Genomic DNA, 20,637 nt, shown 5'->3' on the forward strand with positions numbered 1-20,637 from the left:
CTCAACTCTTTTGATGGCCTAGCACCATCATTACTTTTGTACAACTGTTTTTTACTTTAGAAAATCACATCTTATGATTTCCCCCAATTCTTTATTCTCTAGTTCCTAGTCTAGTGTTTTGAAGCACCTCTTCAAATCCTGAGAACTTTTTTTTTTGTGATAATTTATGAGTCTACAGAGATTCTGAGACAAAGAACCCCTAGGATAAAGTGGAGGAGAAATGCCCTTTATACATATAATTAGATCTGCTCAAAGGGTACAGATTAAGAAGTAAATGCAATGGAGCAAAAGTGGTATAGTAACAGGAAATATTTAATTTTCCAATCTCCACTTTCCATTTTTATAAACTGAAAGAAAAAATTTAATATATTACAAAATATCTATACATAGACAAGGTAAACCCGATGGGGGGCAAAAACAAGAGAGAGAAAGGAATACAGTGTCAGGAACCTAAATCAGGGAGAGAGGTGGCAACTGACACTTTTCTGATGCAGCATTCTCTCTCAAAACCTGCTGGTAACCATTTTAGTACTGTAACTATATATGCATATTACACACACACACACACACACACACACACACACACACACACACACACACACACACACACACACACACACACACACACACACACACACACACACACACACACACACACACACACACACACACACACACACACACACACACCTGGGTCATGTCTATGGAATAAGCTAACAGAAATCCTACTTACAAATTTGTGCCAACTGCCCTGCTTTTAAACATATAGATCTGATGTTTTCAAATCCTTATTGTTCCCATGGACAGTTGAAGGGAAAAACTAAAGAAACTGGGTCAGGCAAATTTGTTTTCAAAACACAAAAATGATCATGGTCAAACCAGTTTTGCCTCTCATTCGTGAACAGAATCAGACTTCTCATCTGTTCAAAATAATGTATTTAATGGACAATATCTCCCATGGTTCAGTAACTAAAACCAAAACCACTTTTGAATATAATTGGGTTTGTAATTTTCTAATAGCCAAGCAGAAATTCTGCCAAACCTGTACTTCCATCACGTTTATAGATAACATAGCTGAAAAATTAGCAAATACCTCTTCTTCCTCCAGACAGATTACAGGTTGTTTCTTTGTCCCTCCGCCTTTAGAAATAGTCCAAAATATTTTTTTTCTTTTTAAAGGTTAGACTCCCAAAATGGGGGTGGGGGTTGAGATGGGATCATACATACACAAACACACACACACACATACTCACCCCCATCCCTAGTAGTAGGGATGGGGGAATGGAGACTTAAGTATATTATTTAGAGTATTTGGCATAATTAAAAATAAGGGGTGGAGAGGGAAAAACACTATTGATGACTGCTGATAACCAAAATACAATTAAAATATATAGAGAATTTTATTCATATTTGATGGGAAACCGATTTTTCTCACTGGATACTTTTGAAAGTATCCAAGGCTTAAGTTCTTTAATCAAAAATGGGAGAGCAGGGCTCAATGACTCTAATTCAAATATTCTAAAATATAAAGGCCCATGTCTGAGGACTAAGAAGTCAACAGACAAAAGGTTCAGATGAACTTTAATGCAATTTACCAATAGCATGTCAGTGAGCCTAGCAAATCTAATCGGACACACTGGTATAAAAAGCCATCAATGCCAAAATGGCTAGAAGGTTCTCTTTTTAATCAGTGTTTGGCCCTGAGGGCAAGGCCAGACCAAAACCCAGAGAATAATAAAGAAATGCACACACCGAATATCTGCCTATTTCAGTAACAGGGGAAAATAGTCTTCATGTAAGTATCAGAAGAGGGTTCTTCTTTCATTTCTTTAAAGTTTTTTTTTTGTTGTTGTTTTTGTTTTATTTTTTAATTAACGCACCTCTCTCTTACAAGTAGTGTTTATTTTTTAATATAAGAACTTGGCATTGAAACATGAAACTTTGAGTTGAGGTCTGTAAACTATTCTCCAAGATGCTGAAACGTATTTGCCTTTTCTTTGTAAAACGGGACTAACCTACGTTTCACAAAGGTCTAGGTCTGTGCAGATAATTTATTTAAATGTTTATGTTTTTAAAACACATTATATGCTGGTACTCACACAAAACTGGAAGCCAGAATGAGCAACCTCCCAGGTTATCCCACCCTGAAAGCCTTTCCCTCTTCCATTTTGTTTATAATAAGGCAAAATTCTTGCCATGAAGTCATAATTTAACCCCTTTTACCAAAACCAAAATCAAACCTCTCTGGAGGAAAATCCCTAAAAGAATTGGCAGGATATACATGCTGAGATGTGTATATGTCAATACTGTTCTTTCTTATGGTCTGCTCTTTTAAAATTATTTTTTAAAAAAAGGTCTCAGGTAGTGATACATCTTCAGAAAAATATCCACCCTAAACTAAGTTACATTTCCATGTATTTTCAGGATGTATTTTTTTCTCTTTGACAATATTACAATGCTCTGTTTCAAAGGTTTTTCTTGACATAAAAATATATGCGTAAACAATATGTATGCTAACTGATCTTAGTAGCCCTCCATGTATGGAGGCATCATCTCCTATCCTAGCTCAGCAGCAATGTCCTAGGCTGGTTGCATCTACAAATCAACTTCACCATCAGAACGTGGTTTTAAAAAAAACCAAAAAACATTTTAGAATTGAAGATTTACAGAGAACAATATAGGAGTTTGAATTTCCTTTCCTTTATTTCAAAAAAAGTAAAGAATTATCCCAGGTTTTTGGGCATCTCAACAATTATTTTTTTCCAAACAAATGCCTCAAAAAAGAGAGGACAGAGAGAGAGAGCGAAAGAAAAACTATAAAGATGGGGTAAAAAAGGTAAGAGATGGGGTAAAGTCTACCTACTTGCCCAAGAATGCCACTTTCTACAACCTGCTTCATGTGCAGGGAGAGATAGGGCATGTCTTTTCTCAAAGTGGAGCAAACTTTAAGGACAAGCAATTTATTTGGAAAAAAGGTATGTTCAAGATGCTCAATGGGGTAAAAAAAGAGTTCACTTGAAAGCAAAAATGTGAGATGGTGGAGAGGAAGGAAACATTTATTTAAATCAGCCAGTCACTCTGTTTCCCTTATAGCAAAAGCCTAAGAGCAGCTCAAATTTTGTGAACACTATTCTCTTAAAAAAACAAAAACAAAAAACCCACAAAACTTTAAAAACCTAAAGAGAGCCTCTCCTGAACCATCTCAGAATTGAAACTGTTTCCTTTTTCTTCTGCTCAAGAAGTACAGGCAATGAACTAATTAAACATTTACTTTTCAATTTAATGACCCTCTCCGTATTCTCTACTTATATTTACTAGGTAGAGCTGAAGTAAATGTTCTGGCTATAGCCCATCCAGGGGGAACTGGTGCCAACATCACTATTTTATAAGTCGCTTGCTAGTGGCAAGTGAGCAAGAAATACAACAGACAGCTTTGCAGTAGCCAAATGCAGATGATTACCTCACTCTGGCAAATGATTTCATTAAAGGTTCAGAGGACTAGGTGGAAGGATGGATAGGGAAGGAATCGTTCAGGACTCTGAAGTCTCTGGGTTAGTAAGGAACTCCTCTCCCTCTTCCCCCTCTTGGAGGGACTCTTGTAGGCCCCCGATAGAGTTTTCCATAAGCAGAAGACTGAGCTGGGGCCCCCCAGTTAAGGCCTGCTCCTGAGCTGCTGGCCCCAGTGGTTCCTGGCCCCAGCTCCCCATAGTTTTGCAATTTGGTCTCTGCATGTACCACAGAGTTGCTGCTTCCCTCAGCCTTCAGGAATGGTTGCCCGACCACTGAGTGTAATGCTAAGGGGACCCTGGCAAAACGGAGGTCCTGGTCCCCTGGGAACTGCACTGACCCTGTGCCCTGGTAACTGCTAGACTCCCCAAGGTGGCTCACAGAGCCCGAGAAGGTCCTGTTCTTCACCAGGGTCTGGGCCAAGGATTCTGTCAAGGCTGGACCAGAGTGGCGTTCATCAGTGTCAGTGGCACTGAACCCTGTTTCAGGCCCATCATTGTTTCCGTAAGTCCTGTTGGGATGGGGTCGGGTGGAGTAATCCATTGGTCTCAAGGCCTGGTGCTCATGTGGCAGGTGGCCAGGAGGCTCTGCTTCAGGCTGGGATAAAAGTTGCAGCAAGGCGGCTGTCACGGCTGGGTTCAACTCCTGGGGGGCGCTGGAAAGATCGCCTTCAACCAGAGGGGGTGGAGGTGGCGGCGGTGGAGGTCCGGGGGGCTCAGGGGGCCTCTTCTCTGGTGGAAGAATGTGAGGAGGACATGCTGTGGAAGGGTTACTTCTTTTAAACACCATCTTAAAAATCACATGTGACTATAAACACAAACACACAGACACACACAGACACACACACACACACACTGCCCGACATAAACAAATATTAATACAAGTAACCAAATATATATAAAGAATAAAACCTTGGGATCAGGAAATCGCAATTTATAAATAAAATCAAGTGATTAAAAGTAAAACAGTTGCATTCTGGATCTAACAGCTGGTGTAAAAAGATCATATATTTCAAATGATTGTCCTGATTTTTGTCTGAGATTTCCTCCATTTCCTTCCTTAAGGAATTGTCCTAATATGTAGGCTGTTGGTAGCCTCCCCGCCCCTTTTTTGCTGTTGGATCAAAACATTAATGAAAATTAGAAAGAAGGAAGATGAGAGGGAACAATACAAATGCTGTGGTCACATATCTAGGACATAATCTTGCTGTACAATAGGAGACCTTATATGGACTTAGCTAACACATTTTACAGAACGTTTGATGATATAAGGTTAACACGTAAAACAGAACTAAAAGAATATACAGGAGAGCTGAAATAAAGTAAAAACCTTCCATTACCGTCATGTATAAATTATACACTTGCTTCTCCCAACTTGAGTCCCTTTTCCCCATAATCACATTCTGAAGAATAGGATATTAACCACCATACTGTCATTCAGTTTCCTTTGTTACAGTAATTATAAAAAATCACTATAGCAATGTCATGCAGAATGGGATGCTGATAAACATCTGTTTATCTTGGAGACAGTGACAAGAAACGAGTATTTAGAAATGTATTGAACTAATACTACACTCTGTCTTTCCAAAGATCTTACTAGAACCACTCCCTAAAGTTTTTGTCACCCACTGCTGGATTACTTTGCCTAACCATGGCAATCATTGTCTGATAATGAACTCCTGCCAAGGCAAGAGACTAGACATGTACAATGGCGTGAGTTTGAGGACACACAAAACCAAGTACAATCAGAACTGTGACTTTAGAGAGTTGGGAGTCATCCTGCTGAAGAAAAGACTTAAAGTTTTGGGATATCTTCCAAATGATTGATTTTTCTGTTCCCTATGGAAGTATATTTTTAAATGTCCATATAATCAATTCTTTATTATTATCTGAGATAGTGATATAAAGTCATTACTCAGGCAAGCCAAAAGTAGTTTTTATAGTTATCATTAGGTATTTTGGTTGTATATTTACCACAATTATATTTTGCAAAAACAATCAGGAAAGTAAGCATGCCCTTAGCGTGCAGATGAAAGTACTCTGAAAACACTACAAAACTGTTGAGCAGTAGGAGGATAAGGTCGGTGTGTAACATACAAGTAGGGTGACCAAGAGTCCCAATTTGCCTGGGACTGAGGGGGTTCCCAGGTTGCTTTCAGTTTTAAAACCAGGACAGTACAGGGACAAGGTGGTCATCCTATATACAATACGCACCCAAGCTACTTGTTAACAGACTGGCTGGTTGACTAGGTGGTAGAGAAAACTGAATTAAAGGACAAAAGAATTAGCTATAGAAAACTCACAACTTGAAAAGTAGACATCCAGAAAAAGGAGAGCTAACTGGACTACAAACATCTATAGATTTCAGAGCTTTTTGCCGTGAACACTACATATCTCACTACATAAGAACATCAATCACAGTACCAGTTATTTTTTAAAGTATTTTTGGTCTGTACATGAAATGGAACACCAGTTTTTTTGGGTTTTTTTGGTTTGTTTTTTTAATACTAAGGGCAAACAACTTTAAAAATGCCTAACTGCAAAAATGGACAAAGCTACACTTATTTTCTTCCATCTATACTACTTTTCATATTTGCCTTTTATGTAAATAGCCTAGTTGTGTTTCAACAGAACTAATTCTTGAGCTCACATTCTTTCACATGTATGAGAGGATGAAGACTATTTCAAAATAGCAAAGGCAGATGGATTGTAAAGAACTATTAAAGGTTAATAAAACATCTTAAGAGAATTAAAAGTAAAGATCACATTAAAAAAACATACTGTTATAAGATTCAAAGTATTAACAATAATGCCAATCCTTAACAGCCTGTACCGATGGCGGGAGGGATTAATGAAATACACAAATAACTTAAAACTTCATTTTACTCATTAGATTTCAACCAAAACCCTTTCCCAACGAGTACAGAATAGCTAAACAGTAGCCAAAGTGATAGATTTTTACCTTCTCTGGCTAACTCAGTCTGCCCTCTGGTGGAAGTGCTAATGAACACTAAAATGGCCAAATGAGAGGTAGCAGGGGAGAAACAAGAACATAGAGACATTGGAGAGACACCAACGGGATAATCCAAAAGTGACTGTAATCATTAGGAATGGCATTTCTACTCTCCTCTGAAAAGTAAATCCAACAATTTCTGGCCATGAGCCAGGCCTTAATTTTAGTTCAATTTCACCATTTGGCTGATAGCTTGTTGACTCAATTACTGGGTGAATTTCTTTCAATCACTATGCCATTGAACTTGAACAACTTCTTTCAGATATTTTGATTATAGCTGAATTTTTTTTTTTTTTGGTTGGGGGGTGGGTGGTGGTGCAAGGAAGGAAGGTATGAGAGATAAGACAAAAAGGCCTACTTTAATTCTAGATTTGCTTTCTCTGTTATTCCACGTCCTGGAGTCTCTTAAAAACAACTGGAATTGTTATGGCATAATAGCAAAGTGAATTAAGAAACACATTAAAAAGAAACACATTAACAAAGTATAGGAATTCTAGTTCTGCCTCTGCCAATAATATGATTTCAGCAGTGGGACCATAGGCAGGCTTATTTAAACTCCCTGGATTGCAGTTTCCCTATCTATAAAGTAAGCGGGTAATTTTATTTATGTTACCTTCTGTTTTTTTTTTTAACTTTACATATGATAAATAGTTTATATATTTGACCTTGTGCTAGTGGAAATAAGGCATATATTCTCCATACCAACCCATATGAAATGTGAATGCAACAGCCTAAAAGTTGAAGGTTAGTGTACCCCATCAGACCTTGTACATCTTCTCATTCCCCAATTCATGGGGTCTTCATGGACAGCAAAAATTTCCAAGGAGTTGGAATCACTTTCAGATAAGTAAAGATTTTGCAAGTAAAGACTGTGAATCAGAATTCATTAGAAAATTTAAACTTCTTTTCCCTCGAATAAATTGTATGCTGTGGTCATCTGAGATCAAGGTATACATATTTCCTTTTTTCAGATTTTTTTTTTTAATATAATGCTCAATTCCTAATCTGGGGTCCATTTAATTATCTCTTTCAGGAACACAGATTTAAAGGAATCATTTTTATATGCTATTTTTTGGAAAGGAAATGTACTTTGTTAATTATCTACTTAGAAATCTCAAATTATTCTTCAGGAGATTAACAATGATATCTTATTAGGGCTTTCTTGACTGTATGTTTCTGGCGAGACTCTGGTATCTAGCATCCACTATACTAGAGTACAATTGACTATTTGTACAATCTGATAATGGTTTGTTTGGAAGGCAGATTTTCAAGTGCCAATACTAGCTGGCCACCACACACACAGTGGTTCAAGATGCATCACTAGCTACAGTTGTGGTTTCCTTGTGTGAGAACACAGGGACTTTACTTACCTACTTCCTAGGAAATGGAAAGATGGAAAAACAATCAGTACATGAAAGGTGCTTTAAGAAGCTTTGAGACTTAAATAAAAGAAGCTGGGCAAGAAATACAGCACTTGGTGCTATGTTCTCCTGTAGACTAGGTGACAGAAAGACTGAAACCGAGGCCACTGATGTGAAAAAGAAAATGTTAAGAGATTTTTAAGAGGATCAACAGCACCTGAGCTCAATGAGATTCATGACCGGTCTGTTTACCTGCTGCCTCCTCCTGTGGCATTGTGGGAGTTCTTCGGGGCCCCTGTGGCCCACTGTTCTTGTCACTGTTGTTTTCCTCCAGGTTGCCTGCTGGCTCCTGGGTTTTCATTAGTTGACTCAAGAGAACTGCCAACATATTCTGCATGTCAGCTGGTGTGCTTGAAGCTTCAGGGGTTGTCTGTTCTGCGGAAGGTTGGACCACTGGGGCAGGGGGTGCCTCCTTCAAAGATTCCTCTGGGGCCGTGGGCTCTGAGTCCTGCTGGTGGGAAGTGGCTTCTGTTAGGGCACTGATGGATTGGTTCAGGGCCTCCAGCTGCTGCTGTATCTCTGGATTGGAGTGGATGTTAAGCAGCTGCGCCATTTGTGGAATACTCAGGTCGGTTTGGCTCTGGAGCAGGTTCAATAACACTGCCAATTCACTTTGATTCAACTGCTGTGTGATGTCACCGAGGCCTGTGGAGAGACAGTGGAGCCAATATAAGAGGATGAGGCAAGGCAAGGACCTCTGCCTTCTTCAATTGGCAATAGCAACTTACAATACCCAATGAATGAAGTTTCACTTTGAATGTCTCATTTTTCATGCCTCCAACTGTCATGACACATTTGTTATTCTTTATATTTTCACTTAAAAATACAGGGACTAATTAAAACATCTCTGTATTGTGAGTAAAAGTGACTTCATTTTATCTATATTCTTCAAGGTCAGTGATTTTCAACCCTTACTGTACATCAGAATAGGAGAGGTTTTTTGTTTGTTTTTTTTAATATCTTTATTAGAGTATAATTGCTTTACAATGAGAATAGGAGAGATTTTAAAATTCAGAAGCCTCAGGTCCCATCCCTAGAGATCTGGCAAGTGTTTGGAGGTGTTTACATTTAAAGCTTTTTAGATGATTCTAATGTGCAGCCAGAATTGAAAACCACTGTTTTAAGTGGACAAGGAAGGAAAAATGAGCCAAGGAAGGAATAGCTGTAGTTCAGAAAAAATGGTTGCACCACAGGAGAGCTACTTTGTTGTTTATAGTAATTCATTATTACACAGTTTTTGATATATTTAGATCAAATAACAGGCTACAGAACTAACTACATTTAGCAATTGTGACTTAACATGATTAAATTCTAAGAAGGTCTTATCAAATCTAACATAAAACAGGGCTCCAATTATGTTAGAGAGCCATGGGTAATCTAATCTTATATTAAAACACACATACACACACAGGGCTTCCCTGGTGGCGCAGTGGTTGAGAGTCCGCCTGCCGATGCAGGGGACACGGGTTCGTGCCCTGGTCCAGGAAGATCCCACATGCCATGGAGCGGCTGGGCCCGTGAGCCATGGCCGCTGAGCCTGCGCATCCGGAGCCTGTGCTCCGCAACGGGAGAGGCCAAAACAGTGAGAGGCCCGCGTACCACAAAAAAACAAAACAAAACACACACACACACACCCTTGCACTTGACCTTCAAAATCTGCCAAGTGCTTAGTAAAAGCACAAAGGCTCTATCCCAGCACTGCCAGCACTGACCTATTGCATCCCCAGCCCCAGGCTCCACCCTGCCAGGAGCAGGCTGAGGTGGTGCTGGGCTGCTGTTCTTCACAGGCTCAGCACTTGTCCCTGAGATAGTTTCTTTTCGAGAGGCTTTGGGTGGAGGTGGCTCCTCTACCAAAACACCACTTTGTCGCTGCCGTCGCCGTTTCTTACTCCATAATTCATGGCAATCCTGCCAGTGGGGGAGGCTGGAAAAAGACAAAAGAAATGTGTGTGGGAATGCAGTAGTGAGTGAATGGAGGAACAAGAGATTAAAATGGGAAGGCAGCGGCTTCCCTGGTGGTGCAGTGGTTAAGAATCCGCCTGCCTGGGCTTCCCTGGTGGCGCAGTGGTTGGGAGTCTGCCTGCCAATGCAGGCGACATGGGTTCGTGCCCCAGTCCGGGAAGATCCCACATGCCGCGGAGTGGCTGGGCCCGTGAGCCATGGCCGCTAAGCCTGCGCGTCCGGAGCCTGTGCTCCGCAACGGGAGAGGCCACAACAGTGAGAGGCCCACATACCGGGGGAAAAAAAAAAAAAAAAGAATCTGCCTGCCAATGCAGGGGACACGCTGGGTTCGATCCCTGGTCCGGGAAGATCCCACATGCCATGAAGCAACTAAGCCCATGTGACACAACTACTGAGCCCGCGTGTAGAACCCACAAGCCACAACTACTGAAGTCCATGCGCCTAGAGCCTGTGCTCTGCAACAAGAGGAGCCACAACAATGAGCAGCCCACACACCGCAACAAAGAGTAGCCCCTGCTCCCCGCAACTAAAGAAAGCCTGCGCACAGCAATGAAGACCCAACGCAGCCAAAAATAAATAAATTTTAAAAAATAAATAAAATAAAATGGGAAGGCAAAGAGCAAGGGGAAATAGAAAGGATAAGGAAAATATAAAACTAACCAGAAAAGTTAGTAAACAGATAGTAGCAGTGTAAATAGAATCATGGCATATTGTAGTCTGAGAAACTAAAAATCCAAAAGCCCAAAGAATTTCTTTCTACAGTGAGAAATGAAGATGTTGCTAATACCACAGACACACTTGCTATATAAATGCCCATATTCCAGTCAAACAATTAAGTTTTATAACTGTTCTTGCTTGGCATAACAAAAATAAAGGAGACCTTTACTGGTCAAGTTTCAGTTGGGAATAAATAGAACAGAGGTGACTGCCTTGTTAATATCTACAAAAAGTCCAGGCAAGGTAATTTAAATCTTGGAACCACGTGAGAATATCATGATTAAATCACCTCTGTGTAAAATCGATTTATGTATTACTTGGTCTGTAAGGACCAAAAAACTGGTTCTTTCTTCTTTCTGCCCACTGAATTTCATGACTGGATATTTTCATTTATGAGGTTTATTAGTATATTTTAACGTATTTCCAGACTTTACTATACTCAATAAATTCCAGTAAGTCAAACCTTACCACAATAAAGATTATCATAGCCAAAATTTCTCTATAACAAGTTTCCAATTTTTACTAAAAAGCTTACATATTTCAATCACATTCAGTGTATCAAAATTCAAACACAATAAATGAATTCGAACATTTCTTTGGATTATCAGATTTGTAGATATTACCTGTTCGTGTACTAACATCTCATACATTTAAGATACACAGTATTTCTATAAGAAAGAAATGCCCAAAAACTCTGACATGAAAGCTATAATGCTGTCAGTGAGAGTCAAAGATTTTTATCTATCAGAATGTGAGATGTGAGTGTAGAACCTCTGAGGATCTCATACAATACAGGAAATTAATAAGATTCTGATGGAAGAAAGACACATTCATAGACCATATTTTCTATATCAAAATTCAGGACATATGGCTTGATAGTGAGACAAACTATTTAAAATTAGGACTGTCCTTGCACGTGTGGGATAACATGGTCACCACAGATATAGGGAATTAAAAAAGATGAAATGGTTAAAAGCAAAAATTAGAAGGAATACTTTCAAAGAGGTTATATAGAGCAATATGCTGGGGATCCAGGGACAAAAGAAGATAGCATGAGTCCAGTTAGAACAAATATCATATCTAAATCTATTCCTTGTTTAAGAAAAAAACATAAAGCAATAAACTTATCAACCATAATACTCAAGGACACCTCTCTATTTGGTTGGCCACTGCAGTTCCTTTTTTAAAAAACCTATTATTTTGAGTTTCTCATCTCCTGAAGCCTCGGGAAGGTTTAGGGTCACTACATGGCCACCAGCACTTACTCTGGAGGATCCATTTTGCTGAGCTCGACATCTTTAAGGAAGTCACTCTGCAGGGTCTGTTCAGCTGTACAACGTTTGCTAGGATCTAACGTCAGCATGTGGTCCAGTAAATCAAGTGCTGCTGAAGGAATGCTGTGAAAAGGAAGAGAGAAAGAATGAGTTCACAATGACCCCACAGTTCTTAAACCGGTAACCTTATGTCAAAGGTCTCTGAATTTCCAGCTCCATGTAAAACTATGGGAAGGGAGTTGGAACCTGGCTAAACAAGCAAGCAGATTTACTTCCACAAAGGATTCAAGAAATGCAATAGTAATACAGGTAGAAAACATGAAGCCAGCAGTTTTATTCTTTTTGTTTTAGGAAGATCAAAAGGACTATGAGAAAACTTGTATATCATTCAAAATAAAATGGTTTTCTATCAGCTAAAGCCTTCATATGAGAAAATTACAAAAGGGCTATGATAAAACTCATACTGCTCAAAAATAAAATGTTTTCCTATGGTGTGTTTTCATAATAAATTGGGACAGCACTAACTCCCTAGGACAGGAAAAAGTCAAGTCCAAACAACAGCCAAACACAGAAACTAGATGTACACATTTGTCAAACTCACAAAGAGAATTCTTCTCGTAGGCGCCTTCTATATTGCTTCTTCGGTTTCATTGTATTGAAGTAGGGCAGCTTGATAACATCAGGCCACACAGCTGGACAAGGGCTACCACAGAGTCGACTGAAAACAAAGCAAAAAGCAAGAACAAGGAAGTCAGTGAGTCAGCATCATAAATTCTGGAGATTCTAGAAGCAGAAATTATTACCTCCTCAGGTCTGGGGGATCTTGGCTTATTAAGTTAAAAGGCATGCAGAGAGATAAAACCTGACCGCACTGCTTTAAGGACAGAAGGAACAGGACAGAAAGACTGGTTACATGATAGTGAAGAGATAATACTGGCACAATAGTCCAAAATGATCCACAGATTTGGTTTTGTAAAACATGTTCTTAATCCTCCACATAGGTTTCAACTACCAATTTTGTTCTGTTCAGTTAATAATAATTTCAAAGCGCTGAGCTGGTCCTATAATGTCCCTAAAAGGGAAAACTAGCAGAAGAGAGCCTAGGTCTGGAATTTTGATGGAAAACTGAATTTACTGCATAACACATGAGTTACACACCACCTTTAAAAAAAAGTCTACATTAGGGCTTCCCTGGTGGCGCAGTGGTTGAGAGTCCGCCTGCCGATGCAGGGGACACGGGTTCGTGCCTGGGTCCAGGAAGATCCCACATGGCACGGAGTGGCTAGGCCAATGAGCCATGGCCGCTGCACCTGCGCGTCCGGAGCCTGTGCTCCGCAATGGGAGAGGCCACAACAGTGAGAGGCCAGTGTACCACAAAAAAAAAAAAAAAGGTCTATATTAGCCTGTCGTATTCTTCCCCTTAATCTTATTGAAAAGAAATAAAACAAAACAGAAAACAAAACTCAAGTTCCATCCCAACCCCAGACCTTCCCCAAATCCTCTATTACAGACTCCCTTTTATAATTATCTGTTTACCTGATGCATCACTTACTAAACTCTGAGTTCTCTGAGCAGGGACCTATCTTATTTATCTCTGAATCCTAAAGTTTAACAGAGATAGGAATTTATCTCAGGCTCTAGGAACAGGCTCAACGAATGTTTGCTGGATAAAGTTGATCTTAATCTAACCTAAATAAGAATGCAACAGCCATCCTGAAAACAGCATGCTTTTATATGAAGAACTAATAAAAAAAATTCCAAGAAAGACCTAAGAAGTAAGTGGAATACAACTTCTTCCCATATACAACCCATGACAAAATATATGGTAAACCTGACTGAGTGAAGAGAAACTTACGTAGACATAAGGAGCATAAACTCACTTAGTAGAATGACTGAAAAGTGTTAGAAATTAGAGGATGAGATTACCTATCACCCCTGGGCACTCAGAGCACATGCACAGCTGTACCTGATCAGTTCTAGCTGAGCCAGTTCCAGATTGGCTTGAAAAATTGGCTTCTTTGTGAACAGTTCCCCAAGGATGCATCTAGAAAGAATAAAAATGAGAGGTCAGAAGAGAAATCCCTGGAGCCTATTTAAAGTGTGTCTCAATAAACTTTTATAGTGTATCAGACTGTATCTGATATACTAAATAAGCCCAAAACTCAGGGTCTGAGTTTCATAAAAGAAAATATTTCTTGCAGTGAAAATAGTACAAAAGATTTAGATTTGCTGGTAGATCAAACTTTTGCCACCTATAAAGGACAGTCTATAAGCAGAAAAAAGGAGTCAAGAAGCCTTTTCTATCAATTCCACTGTAAATTTAGGAAATAACTAAACACTGAAAAACACACACTTCAATTTTACAAAGATGCTCAGCAGTTTCAGCAAAAAGAATATTAACCTTTTTCATTCATCTGCTCTACAGAATGTGCACTATGTACACGTACAGCCCTCTTGGCACTGTATTTGTAAAGAAAAGTTTATTGTCATCAGTCAGGATCAGTTTCAATAGGACTTTCAAACACATTATGCTTAAACACTCTTATCATTTTGAAAAGGCCTTTCAAAATTATATTGACATATTTACACAGTCTCCAAGTATCTCTCCACAAATTACTTAATTACAAAAGGAAAACTGATAACTATTTAGTGTGGAAAAAAGACAACACCTTAACCAAGTAGCCAAAATTAACATCATCAGTAAGAGGCAAACAGGGTTCATGTAAATATAAATGTAATACCCTAAAAAAAAACACTTATGAAATAAAAAAGAATGAAATTCTGCCATTTGCAACAACATGGATGGACCTAGAGGGTATTATGCTTAGTGCAATAAGTCAGATAGAGAAAGACAAATACTGTATATTATCATTAATATGTAGAATCTAAAAAATAAAACAAATGAATGAATATAACAAAACAGAAATAGACTCACAGATAGAGGGAAAAAACTAGTGGTTATGGGGAGAGGGACTTGGAGAAGGTCAAGATAGGGGTAGGGGATTAAGAGCTACAAACTACTATGTATAAAACAAATAAGCTACAAGGATACATTGTACAGTACAGGGAATATAGTCAATATTTTATAGTAACTTTAAATGAAACATAATGTACAAAAATTCTGAATCCCTATGTTGTACACCTGAAACTAATATTATAAATCAACTAAACTTAAAAAAGAACACTTATGGAATATTCCAGCCAAAATCAAAACCAAAAAAAGGCTAAGGAACTGTTCCAGATTAAAGAATGAAAACTAAATGTAGTATATGATAAAGGACTGGATCCTCTATCAGATGAAGTATTGTTTCCAGGACATTATGAGGGTACCGACAAAATCAGAGTATGGAATGTAGGTTAAAGTACTCTATTAAATATATTGTATCAATGTTAAATTCCCTGTATTTGATAATTATACTGTGATTGTAAGAGAATATTTTTGTTTTTAGGAAACGTACACTAAATATTAAGAGGGAAAAGAGCATGATACATAGAACTACTTTCAAATAGTTCTGGAAAAACATATATGGTATACATATATAAATGCACATTTTATCCTATGTATATACTGTACGTTGTATTATATGTAAGTACATATATATAATACATATACATACCACATAATATATACATATGTGAATATAAAAGGAAATGTGGCAAGATGTTAAAAATTAGTGAATCTGGGCTTCCCTGGTGGCGCAGTGGTTAAGAGTCCGCCTGCTGATGCAGGGGACACGGGTTCGGGCCCCGGTCCGGGAAGATCCCACATGCCGCGGAGCGGCTAGGCCCGTGAGCCATGGCCGCTGAGCCTGCGCGTCCAGAGCCTGTGCTACGCAACGGGAGAGGCCACAACAGTGAGAGGCCCGCGTACCACAAACAAACAAAAAAAAAAATTAGTGAATCTAACACAAATGATCTCAAGATAATTAATGCTGAGTAAAAGATGCCATAGGGGCAGGGCTTCCCTGGTGGCGCAGTGGTTGAGAGTCCGCCTGTCGATGCAGGGGACACGGGTTCGTGCCCCAGTCTGGGAAGATCCCACATGCCACGGAGCGGCTAGGCCCGTGAGCCATGGCCCCTGAGCCTGTGCGTCCGGAGCCTGTGCTCCGCAACGGGAGAGGCCACAATAGTGAGAGGACCGTGTACTGCAAAAAAAAAAAAAAAGATGCCATAGGGAAAAAAGAGCATATATAGTATGATTCTGTTTACATAAAATTCTAGAAATGGAAATCAATCTAAAGTGATAGAGAGCAGAACAGTGGTTGCCTGGGAATGGGATGGTATGGACAGTAAAGAGGGACTACAAAGGAGCACATGGAAAATTTTGGAGGTGACCTTGGTGATGGTTTCACTGGTGTATATAAATAATATGTCAAAAAAATTATACACTTTGAATATATGCAGTTTATTGTAAATCTCAATTGAAAGGTTAAAAAAAATCAGTGAATCTGGATAAAGGTTATACTAAAGTTCTTTGTACTATTCTAGCATCTTTTCTGTACATTTAAAATTATTTCAAAATAAATTTAAAACATGAAAAAAATTACATGAATACTCTATACTTTTTTGTGTGCCTGAAATATTTTTTTTTTCAAAAAGTGGGGAACAAAAGAGTGAACGCATCTCTTCTAACCTGTGCTCTGAAATGAGATTAATTTACAAATATTCCCAAAACCAACGTTTTCAGTCAGCCCTCCGTATCCATAGGTTCCTATCCATAGATTCAACCAACCATGGATTGAAAATATTTAGAAAAAAAATTCCAGAAAGTTCCAAAAAGCAAAACTTAAATTTGCCACACTGGCAACTATTTACACAGCAATTACATTGTATTTACAACTATTTATGCAGCATTTACATTGTATTAGGTATTATACGTAATCAGAGATGATTGAGCGTATACTGGAGGATATGTGGGAGGGTGTGTGTAGGTTATATGCAAACACTACACCATTTAATATAACAGACTTGAGCATCCCCGCGTTTTGGATGCAGGGGGTCCCGGAACCAATCCTCCGGTGGATACAGAGGGACAACTGTATATAGTTTAACTTTGAAATTTTTCAGCTTGACAAAATTTGAGAAAGCAAACAAACCCAGCTTTTAAAGTTATTAGCACCTTTCTTTTAGTATTTGTTAACCTCAAATTCTTATTTCCAATATTCTCACAAACCTTATCCAAAGAAAGAAAAGTATAAGTAAAATTTAATTCTGTTTCTAATATTAACTGCCAAATCAAATTCCAAATACAGTGTTATCACAACATGTAAAATAAAACGCAAAAAGAACAAACCCAGATGAGTTTTCACACTCTAGGTATAATGTGTTGTACTAGTCTTTCTGGTTTCTCCCCGGATTTTCAAACTGAACTGCTCCATCAATTAATTCTGTCAAGAACATCCCACAAAAGTATCCTCTGAGAGACTACCATGGATCACCAAAGCAGTAAGTGCACATCAAAAGTCAAGCAAAATCTCAATTCAATGAGTCACTGAGCTTTAAAGAAAGTATAATTTTCTATAATTTGAATTTCCAATTGTGTTTTATTTCAGTTTCCAGTCCTTTGGTGGGGAAGACATCATTATGTAATCAACACTTTGCTACTGCACTAATGTAGCAGGTTGCACAGAAATAGTACCAACAGAGCTATGAACTTTCCCTGTGCATCTTAATGGGGCATTAACTTTAGAGCCTAGTTGTGACAATTTAAATGCTAATACTGTTAGAGCAAATAGTCCAGAACACAAACACGCCCAGCTTGAGTCAGTAAAATTTAACTAAAGCTTCATTTGAATTGGGTAGGCTACTACAGAAATTATGCTCTTTCTCCATCACCCTTTTGAATTTTGAAATAAAAGCCCTATACTGCTCCTTTTAAAGAATGACATTAACAGAGGAGAGAAAATGGAAAAAAGTGATACGCTCCACTGGGAAGTATGTGTGTCAGAATCCTAAAGTACGGAGGTCAAGGTCAGTGTGCATACATAAATCATACAGTGTAAGAAAACAATTAACTAGGGGACTTCCCTGGTGGCGCAGTGGTTAAGAATCCGCCTGCCAATGCAGGGGACACGGGTTCAAGTCCTGGTCCGGGAAGATCCCACATGCCATGGAGTCACTAAGCCCATGTGCCACAACTACTAAGCCTGTGCTCTAGAGACTGCAATCTACAACTACTGAAGCCCACGTGCCTAGAGCCCGTGCTCCACGACAAGAGAAGCCACCGCAATGAGAAGCCTGCGCACAGCAACAAAGAGTAGCCCCTGCTTGCCTCAACTACAGAAAGCCCACGTGTAGCAACGAAGACCCAACGCAGCCAAAAATAAATAAATTAAATTTATATATTAAAAAAAATGAAACAACAAACACAGCCCATTTAAATGTCTATGCCCCTAACATACAAATTGTGGCCTCTAAGTATCATTTTGTACTAAAAGGAACTAAGACTCCTTAGAGAAATGGCCAATTCCAGGTCTGTAGCAGGAAATGAACAGGATGAGCCTAGAACCAGAAAACAATGAAGGCTATCAAAGACTAATATGGTTGAGTCAAAAGGTCCCAAGAATTAACCTGCAAAAACTCCCACTGACCAAAGACTGGACAGTTTGAAGAGGAATAAAGATGATAACTACAACGAATTAAAACATGTCAAATTTGTTTAAATCCATGAGTTCATAATGAAACTAAAAAACAAACCCCAAATAACTTCTCTTTGGTCATATTTGGAGGATAATAGTAAGCCACCTCATTATTTTGAAAACTGGTAAATAAAATGAAATAATTCAACCTTTAATTAAACCTTTTCAACTTTTTTTTTTTTTTTTTTTTTTGGCTGTGCCACGAAGGTTGTGGAATCTTAGTTCCCCTTCCAGGGATCAAACCAAGGCCCTCAGGAGTGAAAGCATGGGGTCCTAACCACTGCACCACCAGGGAATTCCCTAATTAAACCTTTTCTGTATCATCTGTACCCAAATAGATAAACTGTCTTTATTTCAAGAAAGAATAAAATGATTAGACTATCGTATCACAAAACAACCACAAATGGATTGATGGATGTGGATCATTAATAGCTAATAACATTTCAAAAAGAGACAATTACATATTATATAAAGTGGTGTGTGTATGTGTAAATCTGCTCCCATAGGGATGAATATTTTATTAGACATTGTTTAGAACTGCTTGTATAAGAGGATAATAAAAAGTAGACTAATTTGTAATGCATTTTTAAATTGTTTTTAAGTTCTCTGCAGATAATGTATCCAGTTATTGCCTGTACTATGGGCAGAGGCTCCCACTGCTACCTACCCCCAACTCTGATGTACAAGTGACTATGTAATCTGTCAGAAGTACTCAAAACCACCTGTAAAATAGTTTCAGGGTCAGTGGGTATTGGGAATCAAACCTGAATTCACCTACAATTTACAGGAAATAAAAAAAATAGAGAACAATGCTAAAAGATCACCATGAGAATGCAACCAGCAAAGTCCAGATTATGGGAAATTCTGTAGGACAAATGACCCAGTTTCTTCTAAAAAACATTATAAGAGGGGGGAAAAAATCCTAAGAGTGATGGAGGGGGAATCTATAATTAAAAGACTTGAGATAATCAATTACAATCTATGAGTCTTATTTGAATGTATTTGGATCCAAATTCAAAGTAAGCTTAAAAAAAAAAAAGAAAATTGGGGAAATGTTAAAAAAAAATGTGTCTGATATTAAGAAATATTCAACAGATTTCTTTGAAATCTGGCTAAAAGTTGATCCCCATCCTTTTGAACTTAAATAAGAGCGGCAAAAAGCCAAAGTAGAGATAAAACAGGTTACAAATTCAACAGTATGTGAGTTACAAACAAAAGAAAAGGTGAAAAAAGCCTTACCCACAGCTCCAAACATCTATTGCTGGCGTATAACGCTCCTCTCCCAGCAGAAGTTCTGGAGGTCGGTACCACAGAGTAATGACTTTGTTTGTATAAGGGCGGCTGAAATGTAAATCATAACCATGACATAAATTTACAATGGTTACAATGGTTTCTGATGAAAAATACTTGTACAATTAAATGCAAATTAAAATAGCTGCCAACTGGAGACGGGATCATCAAAACAGCTCCATAGCAACCTAAGAGTTCAAAAGTAAACTGGATAGAAGGTGATGAAGAAATAACTTCCATTCCAATTTGGGTTGATTTATTTCAGTCTAAGGCAGATTCAAGAATTTAGATATAATTTACTGTCTAAAATCTAGGTGGTAACACATTTAGAAAATTAGGGAACTCAGAGAGTTAGGAACTCAGAGAGTTATTGCAATTTGCAGAATACTAGCATATCCAAGAATGAAAAAGACTCTTTTCTATTTCCCGCATGTAATTTTGTTGAATGACTCACCTCTCCTCAGAATTATAGAGCCGAGCAAGTCCAAAATCTGCTAGTTTGATTTGCCCACTGTAAAACAAAAATTAATTATTTTCATAAGTAACAACAGCAGCCTCCAAATTACACCTAAAAAGTCAAGTGCTAATTTAGGAGTTAAAGGAATTACAAAAATGAATTTTTAACCTCTGCTCTTTCAGTTCTACTCTTAATGGTCACTCTGCCAGATTAAGCCTCTTTTGAGGACTCCACTATACAAAGCCTTAGAGAGTTTTTTTTGGACTACTACTGTATTTTTGGATCTGACTCCTTAACTAAATATTTCTTTTATTTCTTGGCAAACAACAGTGGCTAGAACCTGCTAGATTAAATACCTA

General features: G+C 38.4%; 1 protein-coding gene across 5 annotated transcripts in view; it reads right to left on the bottom strand.

Moving 5' to 3' along the window:
• CDK12 (cyclin dependent kinase 12) overlaps positions 1 to 20,637 on the bottom strand; it is a 59,325-nt gene that overhangs the window by 15,868 nt on the left and 22,820 nt on the right. For 2 of the 5 annotated variants that reach the window (XM_059996964.1, XM_059996963.1), the window contains exons 7-14: positions 20,276 to 20,332; positions 19,771 to 19,872; positions 13,860 to 13,937; positions 12,495 to 12,611; positions 11,885 to 12,016; positions 9,653 to 9,864; positions 8,133 to 8,585; positions 240 to 4,265 (exon numbers count right to left, since the gene is read on the bottom strand). In XM_059996964.1, coding sequence (XP_059852947.1) covers positions 3,553 to 4,265; positions 8,133 to 8,585; positions 9,653 to 9,864; positions 11,885 to 12,016; positions 12,495 to 12,611; positions 13,860 to 13,937; positions 19,771 to 19,872; positions 20,276 to 20,332 — 1,864 coding nt within the window. In that variant the 3' untranslated portion in view covers positions 240 to 3,552. Of the gene's footprint in view, positions 1 to 239; positions 4,266 to 8,132; positions 8,586 to 9,652; positions 9,865 to 11,884; positions 12,017 to 12,494; positions 12,612 to 13,859; positions 13,938 to 19,770; positions 19,873 to 20,275; positions 20,333 to 20,637 lie in introns of those variants that run through there. The other 3 variants (XR_009516954.1, XR_009516953.1, XM_059996965.1) reach the window with 2 other exon arrangements.

The sequence above is a fragment of the Delphinus delphis genome, chromosome 19, assembly GCF_949987515.2.
Source record: "Delphinus delphis chromosome 19, mDelDel1.2, whole genome shotgun sequence".
In the NCBI taxonomy this organism is placed as follows: Eukaryota; Metazoa; Chordata; class Mammalia; order Artiodactyla; family Delphinidae; genus Delphinus; species Delphinus delphis.